Raw genomic sequence first — 23,270 nt, forward strand, 5'->3', positions numbered from 1 at the left:
CAAAAATGTATTAGTGAAGTAATTTATTATTGACCAAGTAGCGCCCCTGTGTGGTCATATGTTTTATTACAGCCGTTTAAGGCACACCTAAGGGTGAATTAGTAATTGCTAAATCATTATCGTAGTAAACGAAATCTTATAATATTAAAAGTTTATTCTTTATAAATTCACCAACTGACTGACCGTCATTGACGAGTACCCTTGTGTAAGAAATTGTAAAAGTAAAGCAGTTACCCGCCTGCCCAATGGGGGGCTCTGTTACAAATCTAATAACCGGAAGTGCTCGTGTTGTTTATCCGGTCGATCCGTAGTTGAATGTGGAGTAACGATGTCTGCCAATGTGGCTAAACAAACGTCTAAAATTGCCTCCAAAACCAATACTGGAGGCGCTGCGCCAGCAGGGATAGGCGGTGGACCGCCAGTAATCCCTTTAGCGTCTCCACTTATGGGGAAAAAAAAGAAACCGTTCCTCGGCATGCCCGCTCCGCTGGGCTATGTCCCGGGGTTAGGCAGGGGGTAAGCTAATCTTTTTAGCTAGCTCACTAACGATAAACCTTGTGTTTGTATGTTTACCACTGACACCGCCTTTCAGTGGAATAAATGGCAATTTTACATATTGTGATATGTATCTTTTAACTGTTTCATCCTCATTTTATATATATTAATATGTATTTTTTTTTCGAATACACGTTTCTCCATCAGCAACTAGTGAAGCTCTTGAGTACGATCGAAATAATATTTTATTTTGTAAATATTATATTTACATGTGTTTAAACGGAATAAATGGATACATACTGTAGGTTGATTTCGTAAAAATGTGCAATCATTGTTATACTTCAGTGCTACTGGTTTCACAACCCGATCCGATATTGGTCCTGCTCGAGATGCGAATGACCCTGTGGATGACCGACATGCGCCACCAGGGAAAAGAACGGTTGGGGACCAAATGAAAAAGAACCAGGAGGAGGACGAGGAAGATCTGAATGACACCAATTATGATGAGGTAAGCATTCTAAATCTGTCAAATATGACTATTTTTGAAATCACCATTCTGTCTCTCTCACTGGTGTCATGGTTTGGTAGTTTGTCCTTGAGAAACAAGTCTGCACTAAATCAAATTGTAAAGTGGGCTAGTAAGCTTATAGGTGAGCCACAACTCAACCTATCTGACATCCATGCCACACAGCTGCAGCGCAAGGCAAGCTCTATTATTCACCACTGCACCCATCATCCTTTACGCAGTGAATTCCAGCACCTTCGCTCTGGTCGGCTGTTCATTGTTCCTCTTTGTAGGACTAAACGATATAAGAATAATTTTGTACCTGCTGCCATCACATTTATTTATTATGTCATAGCACTTTAACCACAATGTTTTTATTGGTCTATTAGGTATTATATTTTATTGTTCTACAGTGTGCCTGTATACTGGTGATTGTTTGTGGATTTTTAAATGTTTTTATGTTTTATATGATTTGTGTTTGCTTGCTTCATTATGTCCTGACGCTGAATTACAAATGTCTGCACAAATATTTTACCTCCAGGTACCATTACAGAAACCTTGAACCTTAAAATCATTGTGGGATCAAATTTCACTCATTATCTTCTAGTTCAATGGATATGCGGGGAGCTTATTCTCCAGTGGACCTTATGAGAAAGATGACGAAGAAGCAGATGCTATATATGCATCTCTGGATAAAAGGATGGATGAACGACGTAAAGATAGAAGGTCGGATGAAAACCCATCTACGAGAAATTTAACTATTGTTTAGCTGTCATGATCCAAAGCTGGCAGTGTAAGATGATATCCAACCTGTGTGTTTTAAGGGAGCTGAGAGAAAAAGAAGAAATTGAGAAATACCGTATGGAGCGACCAAAAATTCAGCAACAGTTTTCAGATCTAAAGGTACATATACTGCTTTTGTCATATTGTCTTTTAGCTATTTCAAACCAGTACACTTCATTGCCCAAATTAAATTGTTTGCTCTTCTCCATGCAGAGAAAACTGGCAGAGGTCTCAGAAGAGGAGTGGCTTAGCATTCCTGAGGTGGGAGATGCCAGGAATAAGCGCCAGAGGAACCCACGCCACGAAAAACTTACTCCTGTCCCAGACAGCTTTTTCTCCAAACACCTTCAAACTGGAGACAACCACACTTCTGTGGACCCTTTGAAGGGGGTCAGTATAGGTGCAAATACATGATCTAACTGTTCACAGGCTGTTCTCACCACCATCAGCACGTCTTGGAATGTCACTGAATAAAAATTGTGTTGAAAGGACAAAAACTATGTTTAATGACAAAGTATCTTGAGTAGGATAATTAATGTGTGTTCATTTTCAGTGTATTGTTTAGTATTGTCATTTAGGAAAGTGCCTCTCAACTGTTATGGTATCCTCTCCAGCTTGGTGGACTTAATACACCGTACCCAGGAAACATGACGCCGGGCCTAATGACGCCAGGGACTGGAGACCTGGACATGAGGAAAATTGGTCAGGCCAGAAACACACTCATGGATATGAGACTCAGTCAGGTAATTATTGCAACATCTTCTGGCAATTGCGATGTTACAACCTTATTCGGTGTTCGTAAGTAGCTGAGGTCAGCATTTTTTTCAAAGTTATTGAAATGTCCATTTCTCAAGTGTCCACCTCTTTTTCTACCATCAGGTGTCTGACTCTGTCAGCGGTCAAACAGTGGTAGATCCTAAGGGCTACCTTACAGACCTCAACTCTATGATCCCCACACATGGAGGAGATATCAGGTAGTAATGCCTGGCGTTGCTGTATTTTGCATGTTTCATAAGACAAGTTCCTGAAATTCGGCTTTCTTTGTGTTGTACAGTGACATCAAAAAGGCCCGTCTGCTGCTGAAATCTGTGAGGGAAACAAACCCTCACCACCCACCTGCCTGGATTGCATCTGCAAGGCTGGAAGAAGTGACTGGAAAATTGCAAGTAGCCAGAAACCTCATCATGAAAGGCACAGAGATGTGTCCAAAGGTAAAAAAACATATAACAAAAACACTTTCTATCTTCTTTTGGCTGAAAAACAGGTGGTTTATTCAGGGTATCTGCCTGGTCTTAAAAAGTCTTAAATCCAACCATTTTTAAATTTAAGGCCTTTAAATGTCTAAAATTATCCTAAAAACTTAACAAAAGCCCACAGCAAAGCCACATTACTTGCATAAGATGGGTAAGGGCAAGTCCAAAGATGATTGGCTCCAGAACCATCAAGTTAATGCATGCTTGAAACCGGTGGATGGAAACTTATAAAGTGGTTAGGACTCGAATGTGGAGCCATCGAGGAGGGAAGCATTTGTAAACATTGCGGTGAACGTGAATGGAATGATAATGTAAAAGTCAAAAATCCGGGATAAGTCTGTGTCAAAAGCTGCTGAAACGCCACAAACACTTGCACAAAAATACAAGGATCAACTTAAACCGCCCAAAAGAGTGTTATGTGGGTAAAGTAGCGCCAATTGTCAAAGAAGATCAATACGAGATGTGTACTATTGAAATCATACTATTACATACAGTCATTACACGCTAATTCATCTGTGGTAGTAGTGTACTCACAGCAGTAAATTTATTCAAATATTTTCAGGGCGGGGTCTCATGCCTAATCTTTTCTCCAACTTTATACATCAACTGACATTAAAAACTATAAAGGTTGTCTGTTTAGTCAAGTGTTTACACTCAGTTTATGGTGGGGTGAGAAAAACAAGGGAGATTTGCGAATGTCATCTTGACATGCGTGAATAAAAACTAGTCCTCGTTTATTAGCAATATGTTTTCAAAAAAGTCATAAAAACAGGTACACATGTATTCATACATACCAGATACAAAACGAGCTGAGCAAATTCAAATATTCACATTATTCACATTCAAATTCTGTTTAAGACTTGAAAGCAATAATTGCCTTCTTTCTTTTTAGACAATCACTCTGTCTGCACTCTCTCTTTTTTCAACTTTGTGCAGATATAGTAGTAGTACTGTAGATGTTTTTATTAGAGATGTCCGATAATATCGGCCTGCCGATATTATCGGCCGATAAATGCTTTAAAATGTAATCTCGGAAATTATCGGTATCGTTTTTTTTATTATCGGTATCGTTTTTTTTGTGGTTTTTTTATGAAATCAACATAAAAAACACAAGATACACTTACAATTAGTACATCAACCCAAAAAACCTCCCTCCCCCATTTACACTCATTCACACAAAAGGGTTGTTTCTTTCTGTTATTAATATTCTGGTTCCTACATTATATATCAATATAGATCAATACAGTCTGCAAGGGATACAGTACGTAAGCACACATGATTGTGCGTGCTGCTGGTCCACTAATAGTACTAACCTTTAACAGTTAATTTTACTCATTTTCATTAATTACTAGTTTCTATGTAACTGTTTTTATATTGTTTTAATTTTTTTTTTATTCAAGAAAATGTTTTTAATTTATTTATCTTATTTTATTTTATTAATTTTTAAAAAAAGGACCTTATCTTCACCATACGTGGTTGTCCAAATTAGGCATAATAATGTGTTAATTCCACGACTGTATATATCGGTATCGGTTGATATCCGTAATTAAGAGTTGGACAATATCGGATATCGGCAAAAAGCCATCATCGGACATCCCTAGTTTTTATCTGTTTGCCCAATTCTGACAGCCGCAAGAACACTGCAAAAGTTAACCGTTTAGCTTTAGCAAACATGCTAACAGTCTCTTTCACAGACAATATATTGGTGTGCTTTCCTCTACCAATGCTGATGTTCTGGTTGTTGTGACTTAAAAACACTTGATATGAAGCACACTGCACATTTTGCAAGAAAACAGTTCTATGGCAAATCTGAAAAATGGCTGTTATGTTTGCTAATGTTTTTTTTAATTAGTCTACAATAGAGAGTCTTCTGGTGTATTTAATTACCTAGTTCAGGGGTTGGCAACCCAAAATGTTGAAAAAGCCATACTGGACCAAAAATACAAAAAATCTGTCTGTAGCAGCAAAAAATTAAAAGGCATGTTTGTATAAGTGTTATAATGAAGGCAACACATGATGCAAGTGTCTATATTAGCTATATTAGCCTACTATCAAAATGACAATCTGTTGCAGGCTGACGCAAATCTTTGCTGACAGAAATGTTGAAATGTAGTTTTTATTTTACACATTTTTACAACCTTGGAAAACATGGGTAAAACAGAGGTTTCTGAGAGGGTGAGATAACTCCTGGAAATTACCTGCTTAGAATGGCCAAAGATATAGATGTGTGTGTTCAAGTTAAAGGATACGTCAGGCTGTCTTCTAACGATTTATTATAATCTTTGCAAGCTCTGTAAAGTTTGCAGTGGTCTATAACGGCACACAAACAACTATCCGAAATGCAGCCAATATTACATGTCATGAGACATACAAATTAGGGCTGTCAAACGATAGAAATATTTATCGCAATTAAATGTTTGTTCATAGTTAACTCAAATATAATCGTGATTAATCACAGATAGGTATAATTTTTTATCATTAATAAGTGTACCTAAACAGTTAATTTACAGGGGGAGGGTGCCATCCCAGCTGTAATCTTTGATATTTCTACCGGAATAAATGCTTCTGATATTCTGTGCATTAAAATGTAATATTGAACCTGCTAATCATTCTATAATTGAGGACTCGACCAAAACATGTTATAAAATAATTTACACAATATTTCAGCCAGCCATGTCCGTGACGAAAAGCACACTCACATTGGTGGGAGCCTTTCTCTCATTAAAAGCCGCCAGTGTCATCTTAAATTGTGAAGATCGCTGTCTGCGGGTATATCTTGAATTTATCAAAATACGCCTCCGCTCCAGACAACCCCGTGCGTATGGCTTACGTCATCACAACATCGGTTTGGGAGCACTGTTCCGGTGATTAAAGTACCGTATTTTTCGGAGTATAAGTCGCTCCGGAGTATAAGTCGCACTGGCCGAAAATACATAATAAAGAAGAAAAAATATATATATAAGTCGCACTGGAGTATAAGTCGCATTTTTTGGGGAAATGTATTTGATAAAACCCAACACCAAGAATAGACATTTGAAAGGCAATTTAAAATAAATAAAGAATAGTGAACAACAGGCTGAATAAGTGTACGTTATATGACGCATAAATATCCAACTGAGAACGTGCCTGGTATGTTAACGTAACATATTATGGTAAGAGTCATTCAAAGAACTATAACATATAGAACATGCTATACGTTTACCAAACAATCTGGCACTCCTAATCGCTAAATCCGATGAAATCTTATACGTCTAGTCTCTTACGTGAATGAGCTAAATAATATTATTTTATGGTAATGTGTTAATAATTTCACACATAAGTCGCTCCTGAGTATAAGTCGCACCCCCGGCCAAACTATGAAAAAAACTGCGACTTATAGTCCGAAAAATACGGTACGTCTTTTTCTGGCCAAATTTTCGGTGCATCATTAGTCAATAGTTCGCAAATAATAAACTATATATAGCCATTCATACTGTAACTACCGGCTGGTGTTGTCGTGTATGTTAGTGTGGCCATTTTTTCCCCATGGTCTGTGAACACACTGAGTCAGCGGAGAATGAACAAGTGTTGTGTGTCTAAAAGTGAAGCACGGAGGCAGATGTGTGTGCATGGAAAGAGAAACCCGAAATGTAGTTAAGCCGTATGCATAGTGTAGCGCTTTTATTTTGAACCCAGAAAAGTGTGTGATTATTTTGAGAAAGTGTCTTGACATGTTTTAATGTCGGATAAACTGTTTGCAACAAAAAAGTTTCCTTTCGACATCACCGTCTTTCGTTTCTGTTGAGCTTTATGTCATCTTACTTACTAAATCAGTCACAGCTCTAGAGCCGCGGGTTGCTGACCCCCAAGTTAGTTTAACCATTTTGTTTTCCAATGTGAAAGAGCATGGAAGGAATTCATATACTTACAATTCCTTCTGACTCCTTTGATTTTCCTTGATGTCATTGTACTTTTTTGTCTGTATAGATGTGAAATGGTCTTAAATTATTTTCAGTATGGTCTTAAAAAAAGTTTTAAATTTGACTTGTTGAAACCTGCAGAGACCCTGTTCATTGAGTTTATTTTGTTGAAGTAGGAAGTTGTAACAGTATTGAACCATGGCAGATGATTTCCGTGGCATTGGCCATCTATTTCATTCAACAGGGTCCCCACGGTCATAAAAATGTCTTAAATCCACCTTTTGTTTTTTATGTCCTTAAAAAGTCTCAGATAGTTAGAAATATAGATTTGAAATTTTCTAATTGTTGGTAATAAATTTGATATGGGACCGAGTGAAGTCTGTTTTCATGTGTTATTTTTCAATAGCAATTTTATTAGCCGGTGCGTTACCACGCAAAATGTAAATAACTGCTGACTGGGAACGGCTCAATATGACTTTCAAAGTACCCCTTGGCTCCCTGGGGATCAATTACCTGCCCAGTCAAATGCCTGATGCAAAAATCGGTACAAAACAGTAATGCTAGGGGATTCACAACATGACCTTTAGGGGCCGCAATTCTTCAAGAACTAGAAGGCTACTGGTAGAGTTGTGACTGTTTTAGATTGAGAAAAAGATGCATAGTGTTGCCAAGTCTGTTATTATGTACTTTGGGCTTGTTTTTTTTCCCCAAAGTTGCATGCAAATCTTTTGAGCTTGAGGGGTTGTTTTTTAACTGTAATAATTTCCACCAGAGCCGTGGCAGTGTCCCCACATTGATTTTGCAGGCCCTGGAAAACATGATGCTCTTGGTAGCCATCGATGCACAAAGCTAATGGCCTGAGGTAGCAAAAATGAGATTGACCATTGCAGAGAAGACCATTAAGAAAGTTTGGATAGGTGTTTGCTCAGTTGGGATCTCCTGTCCAACTGGTGTGAGATAATGGCCCCCAGTTTGTGCCTCAGGAGATTGTTTTTTCCTGCATACTAATAGAGTGCAACATATCACATCAGCCCCTTTTCAACCAGCCACAAATGGTCTAGCCGAAAGATTAGTGCAGACCCTCAAACAAGCTCTCAAAAGCATCCCAAGGACAAGGGACTCTACATCAAAGACTGCATAATTTCTTGATGACCTATAGACATCGAAGCAAAATATCCTGTAAAACTGCCAGAGCCAAAATACTTGTCCTCTTCCTTCTTAAAGGCCTACTGAAACCCACTACTACCGACCACGCAGTCTGATAGTTTATATATAATGATGAAATCTTAACATTGCAACACATGCCAATACGGCCGGGTTAACTTATAAAGTGCAATTTTAAATTTCCAGCGAAACTTCCGGTTGAAAACGTCTATGTATGATGACGTATGCGCGTGACGTCAATGGTTGAAACGGAAGTATTCGGACCCCATTGGATCCAATACAAAAAGCTCTGATTTCATCGCAAAATTCCACAGTATTCTGGACATCTGTGTTGGTGAATCTTTTGCAATTTGTTTAATGAACAATGAAGACTGCAAAGAAGAAAGCTGTAGGTGGGATCGGTGTATTAGCGGCGGACTACAGCAACACAACCAGGAGGACTTTGAGATGGATAGCAAACGCGCTATCCGATGCTAGCCGCCGACCGCATCTATGATCGGGTGAAGTCCTTCGTCGCTCCGTCGATCGCTGGAACGCAGGTGAGCACGGGTGTTGATGAGCAGATGAGGGCTGGCTGGCTTAGGTGGAGCGCTAATGTTTTTATCATAGCTCTGACGAGGTCCGGTAGCTAAGTTAACTTCAATGGCGTCGTTAGCAACAGCATTGTTAAGCTTCGCCAGGCTGGAAAGCATTAACCGTGTAGTTACATGTCCATGGTTTAATAGTATTGTTGATTTTCTGTCTATCCTTCCAGTCAGGGGTTTATTTCTTTTGTTTCTATCTGCATTTAAGCCCGATGCTATCACGTTAGCTCCGTGAGGTCCCGTAGCTAAGTTAGCTTCAATGGCGTCGTTGGCAACAGCATTGTTAAGCTTCGCCAGGCTGGAAAGCATTAACCGTGTAGTTACATGTCCATGGTTTAATAGTATTGTTGATTTTTTGTCTATCCTTCCAGTCAGGGGTTTATTTCTTTTGTTTCTATCTGCATTTAAGCCCGATGCTATCACGTTAACTCCGTAGCTAAAGAGCTTCGCCGATGTATTGTCGTGGAGATAAAAGTCACTGTGAATGTCCATTTCGCGTTCTCGACTCTCATTTTCAAGAGGATATAGTATCCGAGGTGGTTTAAAATACAAATCCGTGATCCACAATAGAAAAAGGAGAAAGTGTGGAATCCAATGAACCTTTGTACCTAAGTTACGGTCAGAGCGAAAAAAGATACGTCCTGCACTGCACTTTAGTCCTTCACTTTCATGTTCCTCATCCACAAATCTTTCATCCTCGCTCAAATTAATGGAGTAATCGTCGCTTTCTCGGTCCAAATCGCTCTTGCTGCATTGTAAACAATGGGGAAATGTGAGGAGCCCTTCAACCTGTGACGTCACGCTACTTCCGGTACAGGCAAGGCTTTTTTATCAGCGACCAAAACTTTATCATCGATGTTCTCTACTAAATCCTTTCAGCAAAAATATGGCAATATCGCGAAATGATCAAGTATGACACATAGAATGGATCTGCTATCCCCGTTTAAATAAAAAAAATTCATTTCATTAGGCCTTTAATTTTCTATGCGCAATAATTTGGTTCAGAAAATGTGGACTATGATTGCACAACATCCTTCAAATTGCTACAAATGTGCCAGTACTGAGACCAGCTACAGCTGAAGTCATGGTTACTTCTGTAGACACTGCAGTGCATGCAACGTCATCACGTTCTGTTCGCATACAGGTCAGGTTGCATTCAAATTAGAAATTGATATTTTTTTGTAATGTGAACGGCCACATAAAAAGATCAGATTTGACAAAAAATCTGCATTGGACATCCAACCCTGCAGTGTGAACGTAGCCTAAATGTGTTAGAGCGACTGTCATTGCGCAGACTGCACAAGTCACTTACACCGTCCAGATAGAGGACGTGATATGGCGCATATGGCTTTCTCCACCCCTATCTGGTTAGTGTGCCTGCCCAGTCGACTCGGTACACCCCCAAACACACTCAAACCTTGCTGTTCCTTTGAAAGAGCCGTTCAAAAGACCGGCACATTTTTTTAGGTACTTTTTTTTTAAAGTCAACCGGAAGTTAATCCTTTCTATAATGGAAACAATCACTGGGAGCATAGGTTTGCCTTATCTTCATGCTTTGACGATGAGTCACATAAGGCAGTGGTCCCCAACGTTTTTGTAGCTGCGGACCGGTCAACGCTTGAAAATTTGTCCCACGGACCGGGGGGGGGGTGATTTTTTATTTTTTATTTTTATTTTTTCCATAAAGAAATACAATCATGTGTGCTTACGGACTGTATCCCTGCAGACTGTATTGATCTATATTGATATATAATGTATATATTGTGTTTTTTATGTTGATTTAATAAAAAAAATACAATTATTTTTATTTTTTAAATTTATTTCTTGTGCGGCCCAGTACCAATCGGTGGTTGGGGACCACTGACATAAGGTATATAAGGCATTTGCGACCCAATAAAAACTATGCAGAAGCTGGATAACTTCCTGATTAAACAACATGTACAACAATATAAAAAATAATATACAATGTACATAAAAATGTTAATTAAACTAGATTAAACATAGCACATGTCTGTGCACCTTTCTTTGCTACAAAGCTAACTGACATGGGTTTTATAGTCACAAAACACAGTGAGACAAATTAATGAGCTAAAAAAAGCAGCTTCCAAACATGTCATACATCAATCATAGTTACCTCTGCCTGCAAATACATCTGTGGTTGGTTACTCAATACTTTATTTGCTTTGACCAATCAGTGCCTTAAAGGCCTACTGAAAGCCACTACTACCGACCACCCAGTCTGATAGTTTATATATCAATGATGAAATCTTAACATTGCAACACATGCCAATACGGCCAGGTTAACTTATAAAGTGCAATTTTAAATTTCCTGCTAAACTTCCGGTTCGAAACGCCTCTGAGGATGACGTATGCGCGTGACGTCAATCATTAAAACGGAAGTATTCGGACACCATTGAAGCCAATACGAAATAGCTCTGTTTTCATGTCATTATTCCACAGTATTCTGGACATCTGTGTTGGTGAATCTGTTGCAATTTGTTCATTGCATTATGGAGAAAGAAGCTGAGCAAGCAAAGAAGAAAGTTGTCGGTGCGAAGCGTCTATTTTGCGAGGGAAGTCAGCAGCAACATGTACACAGCCGGCGCTTCTTTGTTTACATTCCCGAAAGATGCAGTCAAGATCGAAGAACTCGGACAACAGAGACTCTTACCAGTAGGACTTTGATTTGGATACACAGTTGCGATACCGTGAGTACACAGCTGCGCTTCCAAACATTTGATCGCTTGCTATAACTAGCTCGAGCTAGTAGCTAGGAGCTAGCATTAGGATTAATTTGTGGCATATTAAATATAAGCCTGGTTGTGTTGTGGCTAATAGAGTATATATATGTCTTGTTTTTATTTACTGTTGTAGTCATTCCCAGCTGAATATCAGGTCCCACCCGCACGCTTCCAAACATTTGATTGCTTGCCAGTACGTGCGTGTCATGTACGTAACTTTGATTAAATATATAAGCTTTATGAACCTTGGGTTAGGTGAACGGTTCTTTGGGCTGAGTGAGTGTGTGTGTTGTGCAGGTGTTTGAATTGTATTGGCGGGTTATATGGACGGGATCCCGTCCATATTACCCGCTCGAGCTATAACTAGCTCGAGCTAGTAGCTAGTAGCTAGGAGCTAGCATAACAAACACCTAGGTGTTTTTATGCGGGATTAATTTGTGGCATATTAAATATAAGCCTGGTTGTGTTGTGGCTAATAGAGTATATATATGTCTTGTGTTTATTTACTGTTGTAGTCATTTCCAGCTGAATATCAGGTCACCCCCGGCTCTCACAGCATCTTCCCTATCTGAATCGCTTCCACTCCCCACTAGTCCTTCACTTGCACTTTACTCATCCACAAATCTTTCTTCATCCTCGCTCAAATGAATGGGGAAATCGTCGCTTTCTCGGTCCGAATCTCTCTCACTTCATGCGGCCATCATTGTAAACAATAGGGAACTTTGCGTATATGTTCAATTGACTACGTCACGCTACTTCCGGTAGGGGCAAACCTTTTTTTATCAGATACCAAAAGTTGCGATCTTTATCGTCGTTGTTCTATACTAAATCCTTTCAGCAAAAATATGGCAATATCGCGAAATGATCAAGTATGACACATAGAATAGATCTGCTATCCCCGTTTAAATAAAAAAAATTCATTTCAGTAGGCCTTTAAACATATTACATAAAACAGTTTTAGGATGTCATATTTGTATTTTTCCCCCCAAAATATAGTCTTAAATTATTCATTTAGACGTCTTAAAAGGGCCTTAAAAGTCATTAAATATGATGTTGAAAATGTGCAAATACTCTGATTCAAGGGTTTTGATATCTCAGCTTGAGCTAAGGAAATTTGTTATTGTTCTCTCTGTCCATCAGAGTGAGGATGTGTGGCTTGAGGCAGCTAGGCTTCAACCTGGTGACACAGCAAAAGCAGTAGTAGCTCAAGCTGTCCGGCACCTGCCGCAGTCAGTCCGGATCTACATCAGAGCTGCGGAACTGGAAACGGATGTCAGAGCAAAGAAAAGAGTCCTCAGGAAAGGTAAGGCTGAAGTTATTAGCTTGATTTGTTCTTGTTTGCATCCTTCAACAAATTGTAAAAAAGCAGTTATTTAAATCTTAGTGTAAATTGCTGCTGTTGTGGGGATTACCAAATTTGATGATCCTTGTTATATGTTTTATAAAATCATGAGTACATCCTTGCTCACACAAGAAAAAAAATTAGGTTTATTTTGGAAGATATGGTTATGGTTTCTTTTCAAGGCTTAGCACTAAGGTTAATATTTATTTCCAAGCAGCATATCCAACGGACACAGATGGATGTTCGTCTTCCGTTTGCTTTTTCCGCCTGTACATGTTCAGAGTCTTCTGCTCTGCTTTGTTTGATTATCAATCAATCAATCAATGTTTATTTGTATAGCCCTAAATCACAAAAGTCTCAAAGGGCTGCACAAGCCACAACGACATCCTCGGCACAGAGCCCACACAAGGGACGTCGATGTGAATGACTATGAGAAACCTTGGGGAGGATCGCATATGTGGGTAACCCCCCCTCTAAGTACAGTCCCTAGTGGATCCAACATAACAGTGAGAGTCCAGTCCATAGTGAGGCCAGCAGGAGACCATCCCGAGCGGAGACAGGTCAGTAGCGCAGAGACGTCCCCAACCGATGCACAGGCGAGCGGTCCACCCCGGGTCCCAACTCTCTACAGCCAGGACCTCATCCATGGTCACCGGAACCGGAATAACCCGGCGAGGGGGCAAAGGAGAAAAGAAAACGGCAGATCAACTGGTCTAAAAAAGGGGGGTCTATTTAAAGGCTAGAGTATACAAATGAGTTTTAAGATGGGACTTAAATGCTTCTACTGAGGTAGCATCTCTAACTGATTATACTCCAGTTTATTTAATGTACTTATTCATCTGTGGCCTTCACTTCCTTTTCCACACCAGCACGTCTTATACTTGTGAATTTGAGCAAGAATTTAAAGAAGCCAGCTGCTTAATAGACATTGCATAATATAATTCAGTACATACATACATACATAGTAATACGTCTTAACATTTCTGCGATTGTTCTTGATGTTCACGCAGCCCTTGAGAATGTGTCCAAGTCAGTTCGTCTGTGGAAGACTGCTGTTGAGCTAGAGGAGCCAGAGGATGCCAGAATTATGCTGAGCAGAGCAGTGGAGTGTTGTCCTACAAGTGTAGAGGTAGCTTGAGAACACGTGCTATCATTTGTGTCAGCTATTGTGAAATATCAGAGCGAAAATGAACAGTGTGTAATTCCTCCCCACTGTTATTGTCTATCATGTAGCTTTGGCTGGCTTTGGCACGGCTGGAGACGTATGAGAATGCCCGACGTGTCCTGAACAAAGCTCGAGAGAACATACCCACCGATCGCCACATCTGGATCACTGCTGCCAAATTAGAGGAAGCTAACGGCAACACACAGATGGTGGACAAGATCATTGAGAGAGCCATTACCTCGCTGCATGCTAATGGTGTGGAGATCAACAGAGAGCAGTGGATACAGGTGTGTCTGGGTGCAGATGGGCATCTTGGGTTAGTCTCCGAATAATGACATTGGAGTGTCTGAGGCAGTCTTGCTAAATGTGAATTAGTGATACTGCATTGGACAGCATGTTTGTAGAGAAGGGGCAATCAAAATTAATGCCGCCCGTGACTCATAACAGTTCTGATTTGTGTCCTATTTTAGCTCATGCTAGCTAGCATCACGGTTGTACACAAGACAGCAGAGAAGCCAGAAAAATGTGATCACTTCTCCAATGTTGCTGAAATTAATTAAACTAGTTGCTCGTCTTCTTTTCTTTCAGGATGGAGAAGAGTGTGACAAAGCTGGCAGTGTGGCCACCTGCCAGGCCATAATCAGAGCAGTCATTGGGATTGGCATTGAAGAGGAGGACCGCAAACACACTTGGATGGAGGATTCAGATAGTGTGCGTATATACGAATATAAGACATTCTCAGACCTTGACATCTGCATGGGTTGTATTATTTAGATGGTGAAAGCTTGTGTGTTGTGTTTCAGTGCGTGGCCCATGGAGCACTAGAGTGTGCCAGGGCTATCTATGCCCATGCTCTCCAGGTGTTTCCCAGTAAGAAAAGTGTGTGGCTTCGAGCTGCCTATTTTGAAAAGAACCATGGCACCAGGTAATAAACAGGTGTAAATATGACCATTAGTATTTGATCATCTGTTTTGTATCAGTTGCAATTAACATGTTTTTCTGCCTGTGCCTGTCAGGGAGTCTTTGGAGACCTTGCTCCAGAAAGCTGTAGCTCACTGTCCCAAAGCAGAAGTACTCTGGCTTATGGGAGCCAAATCCAAGTGGTTGGCTGAGGATGTCCCTGCTGCTAGGAGTATCCTCGCTCTCGCTTTCCAGGCAATACACTTCTCTGACTTAGTACTTCCCTGTTCACCCAAAACTATGAAGCATGTCTAATGGTTGTGCAAGTTGGCAACTTTTTCTCAGGTTGTATCTACAAATCATCCATTTAGAATATGACATCAAACGACACAATAAATACATTTACATAAAGATTGAAGTTTACAACCTTGTAATGATAGGTAACTGGATGCTGTAAATTCATGTTCGTCTAACTTGCCTGATTGTTGCATAATTGAATTTACACCCATCCACAGGCTAACCCAAACAGTGAAGAGATCTGGCTGGCTGCTGTCAAGTTGGAGTCTGAGAATAACGAGTATGAGAGAGCCCGGCGTCTGCTGGCCAAGGCCCGGAGCAGCGCCCCCACAGCCAGAGTAAGTGTTCCCTTCCCACTTTCCTCTTACAAACACAGTTTAAGTGCAAACCCTGTTTAGTCCTCTGCACACACAAACTCTTATTTTGTATATTTGAAAGTTCAAATAGGACATTTAGCAGGTAATATTTTCTACCGTGACCAAGTGTACAAGTATAAATATTATATTTGCTAACATATTGTTGGCATAAACCAGCCCTGATATACTGTATCATCTCCACAAATAGTCTTAGTGTGAGCTGGGTGGTTTCCTCACTTTGGATTTTAGATGATCAAGCATGAAAACTATCTTTCTCAAGTTAAGACTTGCCTGAGTCAAAACTTCTCAAGTTGACAAATGCTGACAGCAGTGTAATTTAACAATCACTTTTATTGTAAGGTGATCTGACACTCCCTTTTAATTGTATGCTTACAGATGAGTAACTAAATCAAGCGAGTTTTCATTAATGATGGCATGCTGATTGGTCCAACAGGCTGAGAAGTCATGTCGCATTAAAGAGGCACTGCTGTGCTATCCACTTAGTGTCCAAAAAGTATTTGAAAGCTTGTAAGTTGTTAAGTAGAGTATAACAAATATGTCTTTCAACAGTATACATTGTAAGCGCTGTGGAATTCTAAAAGTTTATGTGATGTATTGTAAATGTTTTCAGATTGAAATGTGTGTTGTTATCCTTAAAGGTGTTCATGAAGTCAGTGAAGCTGGAGTGGGTGTTAGGGAACATTGAAGCTGCTCAGGACTTGTGCACAGAGGCCCTGAAACACTATGAAGACTTTCCCAAACTTTGGATGATGAGAGGCCAGATAGAGGAGCAATGTGACAACATGGATAAAGCCAGAGAGGCTTACAACCAAGGGGTGAGTTATATATACGTACTGTACTTGTATTGTATTTGTTAAAGATGTTAAAATTTCGTTCTCTAAAATGGTGCTGCTTTCTGTTATTCTGCTGTAGTTAAAAAAGTGTCCACACTCAGTGTCCCTATGGCTGCTGACATCGCATCTTGAAGAGCGAGTAGGACAATTGACTAGAGCCAGAGCCATCCTGGAAAAGGCCCGACTAAAAAACCCCCAGAGTCCAGAGCTGTGGTGAGGAGAAAAAACCCATTGTTTTGTTGATAAGTAACATTTTTCCCTGACAACGACCGAGACAATAACTAATAAAAACAAATGCACGTTGACAAAAACTATGACGTAATATAACTGACAGCTCTGTCAACGAATAACAACGAGACTAAAATGTTGACAGAAATTAAATCCAATTTCATCTTGTAGACGGCAGCAACAAGTTAGGAATATACAGATGCGATCATGGCTGTTTTAGCTGCATGTGAGAGAAGGGGTGGGGGTGAATTCTAAGGAGATCCAATCTGAACTAATGTCTTTGTGATGTAGGTCTGTTGGCTCTTCTGCCACAAAATTACACTCTAATATATAGTATGTATGTGCCTGGGAGAAACAGAAGCGTTGACATAGGTTCACATTTCACGCTATGGGGAACAAGTCACTGTGTAAACCGTGTGACCGATTAACTCCACTAAAAGCACAACTAACTTGAAATGACGTTATTTTGATATATTATTGCATTTTAACCGCTGTTTTTGTTGCTAAGAAAGAGAAAATTGCATAATTGATTACGCGTTATATGCTGAGTCGATTTATTACAGCCAGGAGGTTATGTAATCGTTGCCATTGGTCTGTCTGTTTGTCTCTTTTAGTTTGCAAAATAGCTCAAAAAGTTATGGGCAGATTTTCACTAAACTTTCAGGAAATGTCCGAAATGGGATAAGGAATAAATGATTCGTTTTTGGGCAACAGTAACAGAATTCCAGATTAAAAATGGAGTACGACCAGACTGTGTTCTATCACCTAATTTATACACCGAAAGAATAGTCAGACAAGTCGAAAGGAGTGAATATAAGGGGAACCAACATCAATAATCTAAATTATGCTGATGATACAATTTTGATCCAAGAAAATATCTCAGACCTTCAAGATATAGTAACAGCAGTAAATGAGGAGGGAAAACCATATGGAATGGAAATAAACATCATGAAAACAAAAGGAATGGTAGTGAGCAGGGACGTTCCAGTACCAGATATGAACATTAATATAGAAGAGAAATCATGTCTATGAATGTTCTCATTCATCCAGGTCAGTGTCATCTCAGGGCATTCAATCAATCGCAACTGGACTGTTTGGTTTGTATTAGAAGTTTCGCCGCTCATTCGAGTAGGCTTCATCAGATTGTGCTCATAGAGTTAGATTGGTCAGATCTAAGTCTAGACTAGATTGAATGCCCCGAGAAGAACAGAAATCAATACAAGTTGACAGCGTAATATATCAGGGATGCATGACAACCAAAGATGGTAAATGTGACACTGAACAGAAGAATCAGAATTGCAAGATCAGTATTTGAAAACATGTCTAAAATCTTAACATCAAGAAACATTAACATCAGTATGAGACAACGCCTAATGAAATTATACGAATGGTCAACACTATTTAATGGTGCAGAAACATGGACAAAAGCAACAATTAACAGGTTGTAGGCATTTTAAATGTGGATTTATAGAAGAGTGTTAAGAATTTCAAAGAACACAAAATAAATGCAGAGGTTCTAAATAAAATAAATATCATAAAACTGTGACTTGTCATTATTAAGACAGGAAAGTTAGCATACTTTGGTCATATTGCCAGAGGAAACAACCTTTAGAAACTGTTACTAGAGGGAATGTTAAATGGTAAACGTGGGAGAGGTACACCAACAACAACATGGACTGACAATATCAAAGACTGGACCCAACAGAAATATTATGAACGCATCCGAGAGGCTCAAGATCGCGAGAAGTGGAGCCTTCTGATTGTCGATCTGCTGAGAGCAGATGGCACCTGATGATGATGATTTTGTTTAGTTCAGTTCAGTTTATTTATTTATATAGCACATTTAAAAACAATCTCTGCTGGTCTCTGCTGGAGCTGTTGTCCCTGCGACCCGATTCCGGATAAGCGGTTGAAGATGGATAGATGGATTTAAAAACAACCCCAGTTGCCCAAAGTGATGTACAGACATAAGAAACAATTTGAAAAAAAGTGCACGCAGTGTCACATTTACATTGTAACACAGAAGCATGAATAAAATATAATAGTAAAATATACCTTAAAAGAAGTGCAAAGTTTGATTAAATAATTATATATCAATTATTTTCGTAACTAGAGCATAAAAACTGTTTACAACCCCTTAAATATGTTTTTCAACATTATAAGAGCCCTCTAGACATGAAATAACACCCTTTATACTCTTTTTAATCAAATATAATATGCTGTCTGAGGCTGAGCCAATCAGTGTCCATGATACTGAGTGGTATGCTCTGATTGGTTTGGTCGCCTCTAGTGGCCAATACCACTGTAGTATTGATATTCTTAATTCATTTTGCAATTTTTATGTTTGAAAAAGCTTCATTTAGGCCAAGTTTTCTTTTTATGATTTTTTTTTTATTGAGAAGTTTTGCAATAATTTAAAATGAAATAGGTTTTAAGGAAACTTCAAAAGATGCCTTATTTATATTTTAGTTGACTAGAATATTTTAGTTTACTCTTTGTGAAAATTTTTAGACTAAAACCATTTATTTTAAATGACATCTGTCAAAATTAGCATTGGTTGTTAAGAAAATAACTGGAACACTGTACATGTACATGTCACTCATATGTCTCCTGGTAACTAGGTTGGAATCTGTCAGATTGGAATTCCGAGCCGGACTGAAAAACATTTCAAACACGCTGATGGCAAAAGCTCTGCAGGAATGTCCTAATTCAGGTAAATGTGACAAAAGCAGAATAATGACCTTACATTTTAATTTCCAATTGAATTATGTTTCAAATACTGCTTTCCATAAGGTATCCTTTGGGCAGAGGCAGTGTTTTTGGAGGCCAGACCACAGAGAAAGACCAAGAGTGTGGATGCTTTGAAGAAGTGTGAACACGACCCACATGTGTTGCTCGCTGTGGCCAAGTATGACTGCATTCCTCTAGTGCAGGGGTGTCAAACTCAAATACAGAGTGGGCCAAAATTTAAAACTGAACAAAGCCGCGGGCCAAGGTTGAACAAATTAACCTTTTTGATAGGGACCCAAACAAGTTTTGCATTAAATATTGAACAAGCAAGGCTTATATAACTTTATAGTGACATGCGAAATCGAGTTTGAAATAATAATAATAATAATTAAAAAATATCAATGGCATATCAAATACAATTTAAATAAATATTGAATGCCTCTTTTTTATTTGCAGCCTTCTGAGGTAAATATCAACATTAACTTTTTCCACAGACTAATACATTTGGAAATAAAATAATGAATAAACCAACCATTCAGGACTTTAAACTGCTCAGTTTGCAACACACTGATCTAATCTGATGTGCCCAAGCCAGGTACCTTTCATCTTTTCTTGGATGCTAGTTCATTAATGTCGGGGCTCAGGCTTTGAGCTGAGGCAACCTTCAATATCGAACAAAGGTGTTCCTCAGTCATTATATCTCGTATTCCACAGTCTTGGGGGCGTGCCTTACAGGCACTGCTTTTAACGTCCTCTACGAGCTAACGTCACGTCCGCTTTTCATCCCTTTTAACAACGTGCCCGCCCAGTCACAAGATATGAGCGGCTCCTGTACGCACACACGTGAATGCAGCGCATACTTCATCAACAGCGATACAGTTTACACTGAGGGTGCCCGTATAAGCAACTTTAACATTGTTAAAAATATACGCCACACTGTGAATCCACACCAAACAAGAATGACAAACACATTTTGGGAGAACATCCGCACCTTAACACAACATAAACACAACAGAACAAATACCCAGAACCCTTTGCAGCACTAACTCTTTGCGGATGTTCTCCCAAAATGTGTTTGTCATTCTTGTTTGGTGTGGATTCACATTGTGGCATATATTTCTAACAGTATTAAAGTTTTCTATACGGGCACCCTCAGTGTAAACTGGATCGCTGTTGATGAAGTATGCGTTGCATTCACTTGTGGGTGCGTGCCACAGCCGCACAAATTATATGACAGGGCCAGCACTTGTTGAACTGGACGAAAAGAGGATGTGACGATATTCGGGAGGTGCACTGAAATATGGGAGTCTCCTGGGAGGGTTGACAAGTATGACAATTAGCGGGGAATGCGGTGTACCGCGGCACCGCCGCTGTATGTAATCGGCGGGCCAACTAGTGTTAATTTGATATCGCCTCAATGGCCAAGTGAATTTACACGGCTGGCCAAATTTGGCCCGCGGACCAGAGTTTGACACCCATGCTCTAGTGCATATGTGTTCTGCTTCATCATTGTCTTAACTTGATGTCTTCTAATGAAAATATATACACATAGGTTATTCTGGAGTGAGCGCAAGATCACCAAAGCCAGAGAGTGGTTCCTCCGCACAGTAAAGATAGAGCCTGACTTGGGAGATGCTTGGGCTCTCTTCTACAAGTTTGAACTGCAACATGGAACAGAAGTACGTATTTTGCCTGAGATTGTGTAGCAAAGACTGGCTTTACCTGCGGAAATCTGGAAGTGGTATTGAAGCCAGTAGGGCCTGTAGGTTTATTTGACTTGTCCTTGGATGCTACTAGTGTGCATAACACCGTACAAACGACTGTTTCTTATCTATATTCCATGCTTGATAGATCGTCTGATAAATCAATACCTAGAGGGCAATAATGCCATGATTGAGTTGTGTGTTGGTGTGCCATGACTTCGTACTTACTACTGTATCTATTGTCTGTGCCATTAAGGAACAGCAGGAAGAAGTACGTAAGCGCTGTGAGAATGCTGAGCCCCGTCACGGCGAGCTGTGGTGCGCTGAGTCCAAACACGTCCTAAACTGGCAGAAGAAGACAACAGAAATTCTTGCACAAGTCGCGAGCAAGATTAAAAACACGTTCTGAGCTAGAGGAGCTGGGCTAAAAACCAGAGAATTTTTCAAAATGACCTATATGGAAGGACATCATTATGGCCTCAAGCAGTTAATCTTCTCTGCGAGTATTCATATATTTGAAGCAGACCTGAACTTGAGCAGAATTATGTTTGATATAAATGTGGGGAGTTATGATTTTTATTTCGTGTGAAATAAATATCACAATGGTCAGGTGTGTTACAATTTTTAAGACAATGATTACTTTTTGCAACCATTACAGTGAAAGCAAAAATAAATCTTTATTCATGCCGACAGTTACTTTTTGATGTTGATGAATAAAACATGAGTCTTTGTTATTGTTGTAAAATGTTATCTCCTGCAGCAGTGAAGCATCCTCACACCAACACACTTTTACAGTACAAATCAAATGGCGATATACTTAAACTAGAGGGAGAGAGAAATGTATATGTTCACCCTATTTTACAATTGTTTTAGTTGAACTTGGAAATTACATTTTATTTTGTTATTTGTGTTTCATCACAGTAGTGTAGTCTTGTTTTGGTAGTGTGCTTGAAATGTTGTTCCCAAAACTTTTGCAAGCCTCCAATAAAGTTATTGTGCTCCCCTGCTTGGCTTTTGTATGTCATACAGAATATGTTGGAATACAAGAACCAAAGCCTACAAACCATAATAGAAATATACCTTTAACTTTTAAGACATAAGTCAGTGATATATTTTCCATCTCACCGCCCCTGGCCAACTTTAAGAACAAAGTGAAAGGACAAGACCTGTGATGATTGATTGCAGAGATAGTGGTTGACTTGACACGACCAAGCTTCGGTGAAGCCAAGAGGCATACATCCATGACGGGGAAGGGAATTAGAGCTGCAGCAACTTTCGGAATGGGAAACGATGTTTGTGTAGAACAAAAGCTGCAGGATCCTAACCGCTTTGCTCACCTGAGGATCAACAGTAGATCATGATCAATGGTGAGTGTGTTTTTACTAATTACGCACCACACAAGTGGAGTATGTTTGTTTCATAATTTATAGAACCGAACTTTATTCCATTCAAAATTCTTGTCAACTATTTGTTGGTGCGCACTTTCAAAATGGTATTGGCGGGACAATTTACCACCACAGAATAGTGTTGTTTTATGAGTCGACCTCTTTGTGGGTTCTCTAATGTTCAAAGTACATTTTTAACATATAAAGATATGGAACTGATATACGAAATAAGAATCATAGTTCAAACGTGGCCCCAGAGCAATATTTACATTCGACACTACCTTGGTTTTTGTAAATAATCCTTTTCAAAATACCAAATGTTATAAAAAAAAATAAAAAAATTCTTCCTATGAAAAACAAAGTCAATCCAATGAAAACGTTCCATAAAATCACTTACCTAAACGGGTTGTTTGCAACCTTTAAAGGAGCCATATGTAGTAATGTGGCCATAAATGGTACTGCAATCACGGTCAAAATTCTGTAAGCCCCTCCCACTCGCCATGACTGAGGTTGCCAGATACGCAGCCGAATCCGAATCCTACTCCAAGGAACTTCAAATGGCAATCGACGAGTCCTACGCTGTAGTTTTCTCTTGTTTATACTTCTTGCAAGATGGTTTAATAAGTAATTATGACACATTTTACTGATGTCGATTAGCCAAATGTATTTGTTATTTTACGCAGCAATATTTTATCTGGGAGTCGGGACAGATTGTTGGCATTATCCTGCTAAAACGTCTACTTTGACCGCACGGACCGCAATAAAAATATATTATATATTGTAATAATCCCAGGAATTTAGGCTCATAGACTTCTTCATTTATCTTGTATTTATTGGACAAGATGTATTTAAGTCACACAACAGCTCCAATATGCGTCTATTCCCT

The 23,270-nt window shown here is 39.4% G+C and overlaps 1 protein-coding gene across 1 annotated transcript; it reads left to right on the forward strand.

The window, feature by feature from the left end:
- Positions 1-268: 268 nt before the first annotated feature.
- prpf6 (PRP6 pre-mRNA processing factor 6 homolog (S. cerevisiae)) lies at positions 269-22,003 on the forward strand. Its single transcript, XM_062053744.1, has 21 exons — positions 269-516; positions 841-1,003; positions 1,608-1,726; positions 1,825-1,903; positions 1,997-2,173; positions 2,398-2,526; positions 2,663-2,757; positions 2,838-2,994; positions 12,565-12,727; positions 13,777-13,895; positions 14,000-14,218; positions 14,520-14,642; positions 14,735-14,856; positions 14,948-15,086; positions 15,347-15,466; positions 16,144-16,320; positions 16,418-16,551; positions 19,188-19,279; positions 19,360-19,474; positions 20,849-20,975; positions 21,256-22,003. The coding sequence occupies exons 1-21, from the start codon at positions 329-331 to the stop codon at positions 21,406-21,408; spliced, it is 2,910 nt and encodes a 969-aa protein (XP_061909728.1). The 5' UTR covers positions 269-328; the 3' UTR covers positions 21,409-22,003.
- The last annotated feature ends 1,267 nt before the right edge of the window (positions 22,004-23,270 follow it).

Source organism: Entelurus aequoreus, linkage group LG07 (genome assembly GCF_033978785.1).
Source record: "Entelurus aequoreus isolate RoL-2023_Sb linkage group LG07, RoL_Eaeq_v1.1, whole genome shotgun sequence".
Lineage (NCBI taxonomy): Eukaryota > Metazoa > Chordata > Actinopteri > Syngnathiformes > Syngnathidae > Entelurus > Entelurus aequoreus.

Excerpts from the sequence above, each read along its gene's own strand:
- prpf6 (XM_062053744.1), top strand. The coding sequence starts at position 329 with ATGTCTGCCAATGTGGCTAAACAAACGTCTAAAATTGCCTCCAAAACC. Across the intron at positions 12,728-13,776 it reads GAAAAGAGTCCTCAGGAAAG|CCCTTGAGAATGTGTCCAAG; the intron begins GTAAGGCTGAAG and ends ATGTTCACGCAG. Across the intron at positions 13,896-13,999 it reads GTTGTCCTACAAGTGTAGAG|CTTTGGCTGGCTTTGGCACG; the intron begins GTAGCTTGAGAA and ends TCTATCATGTAG.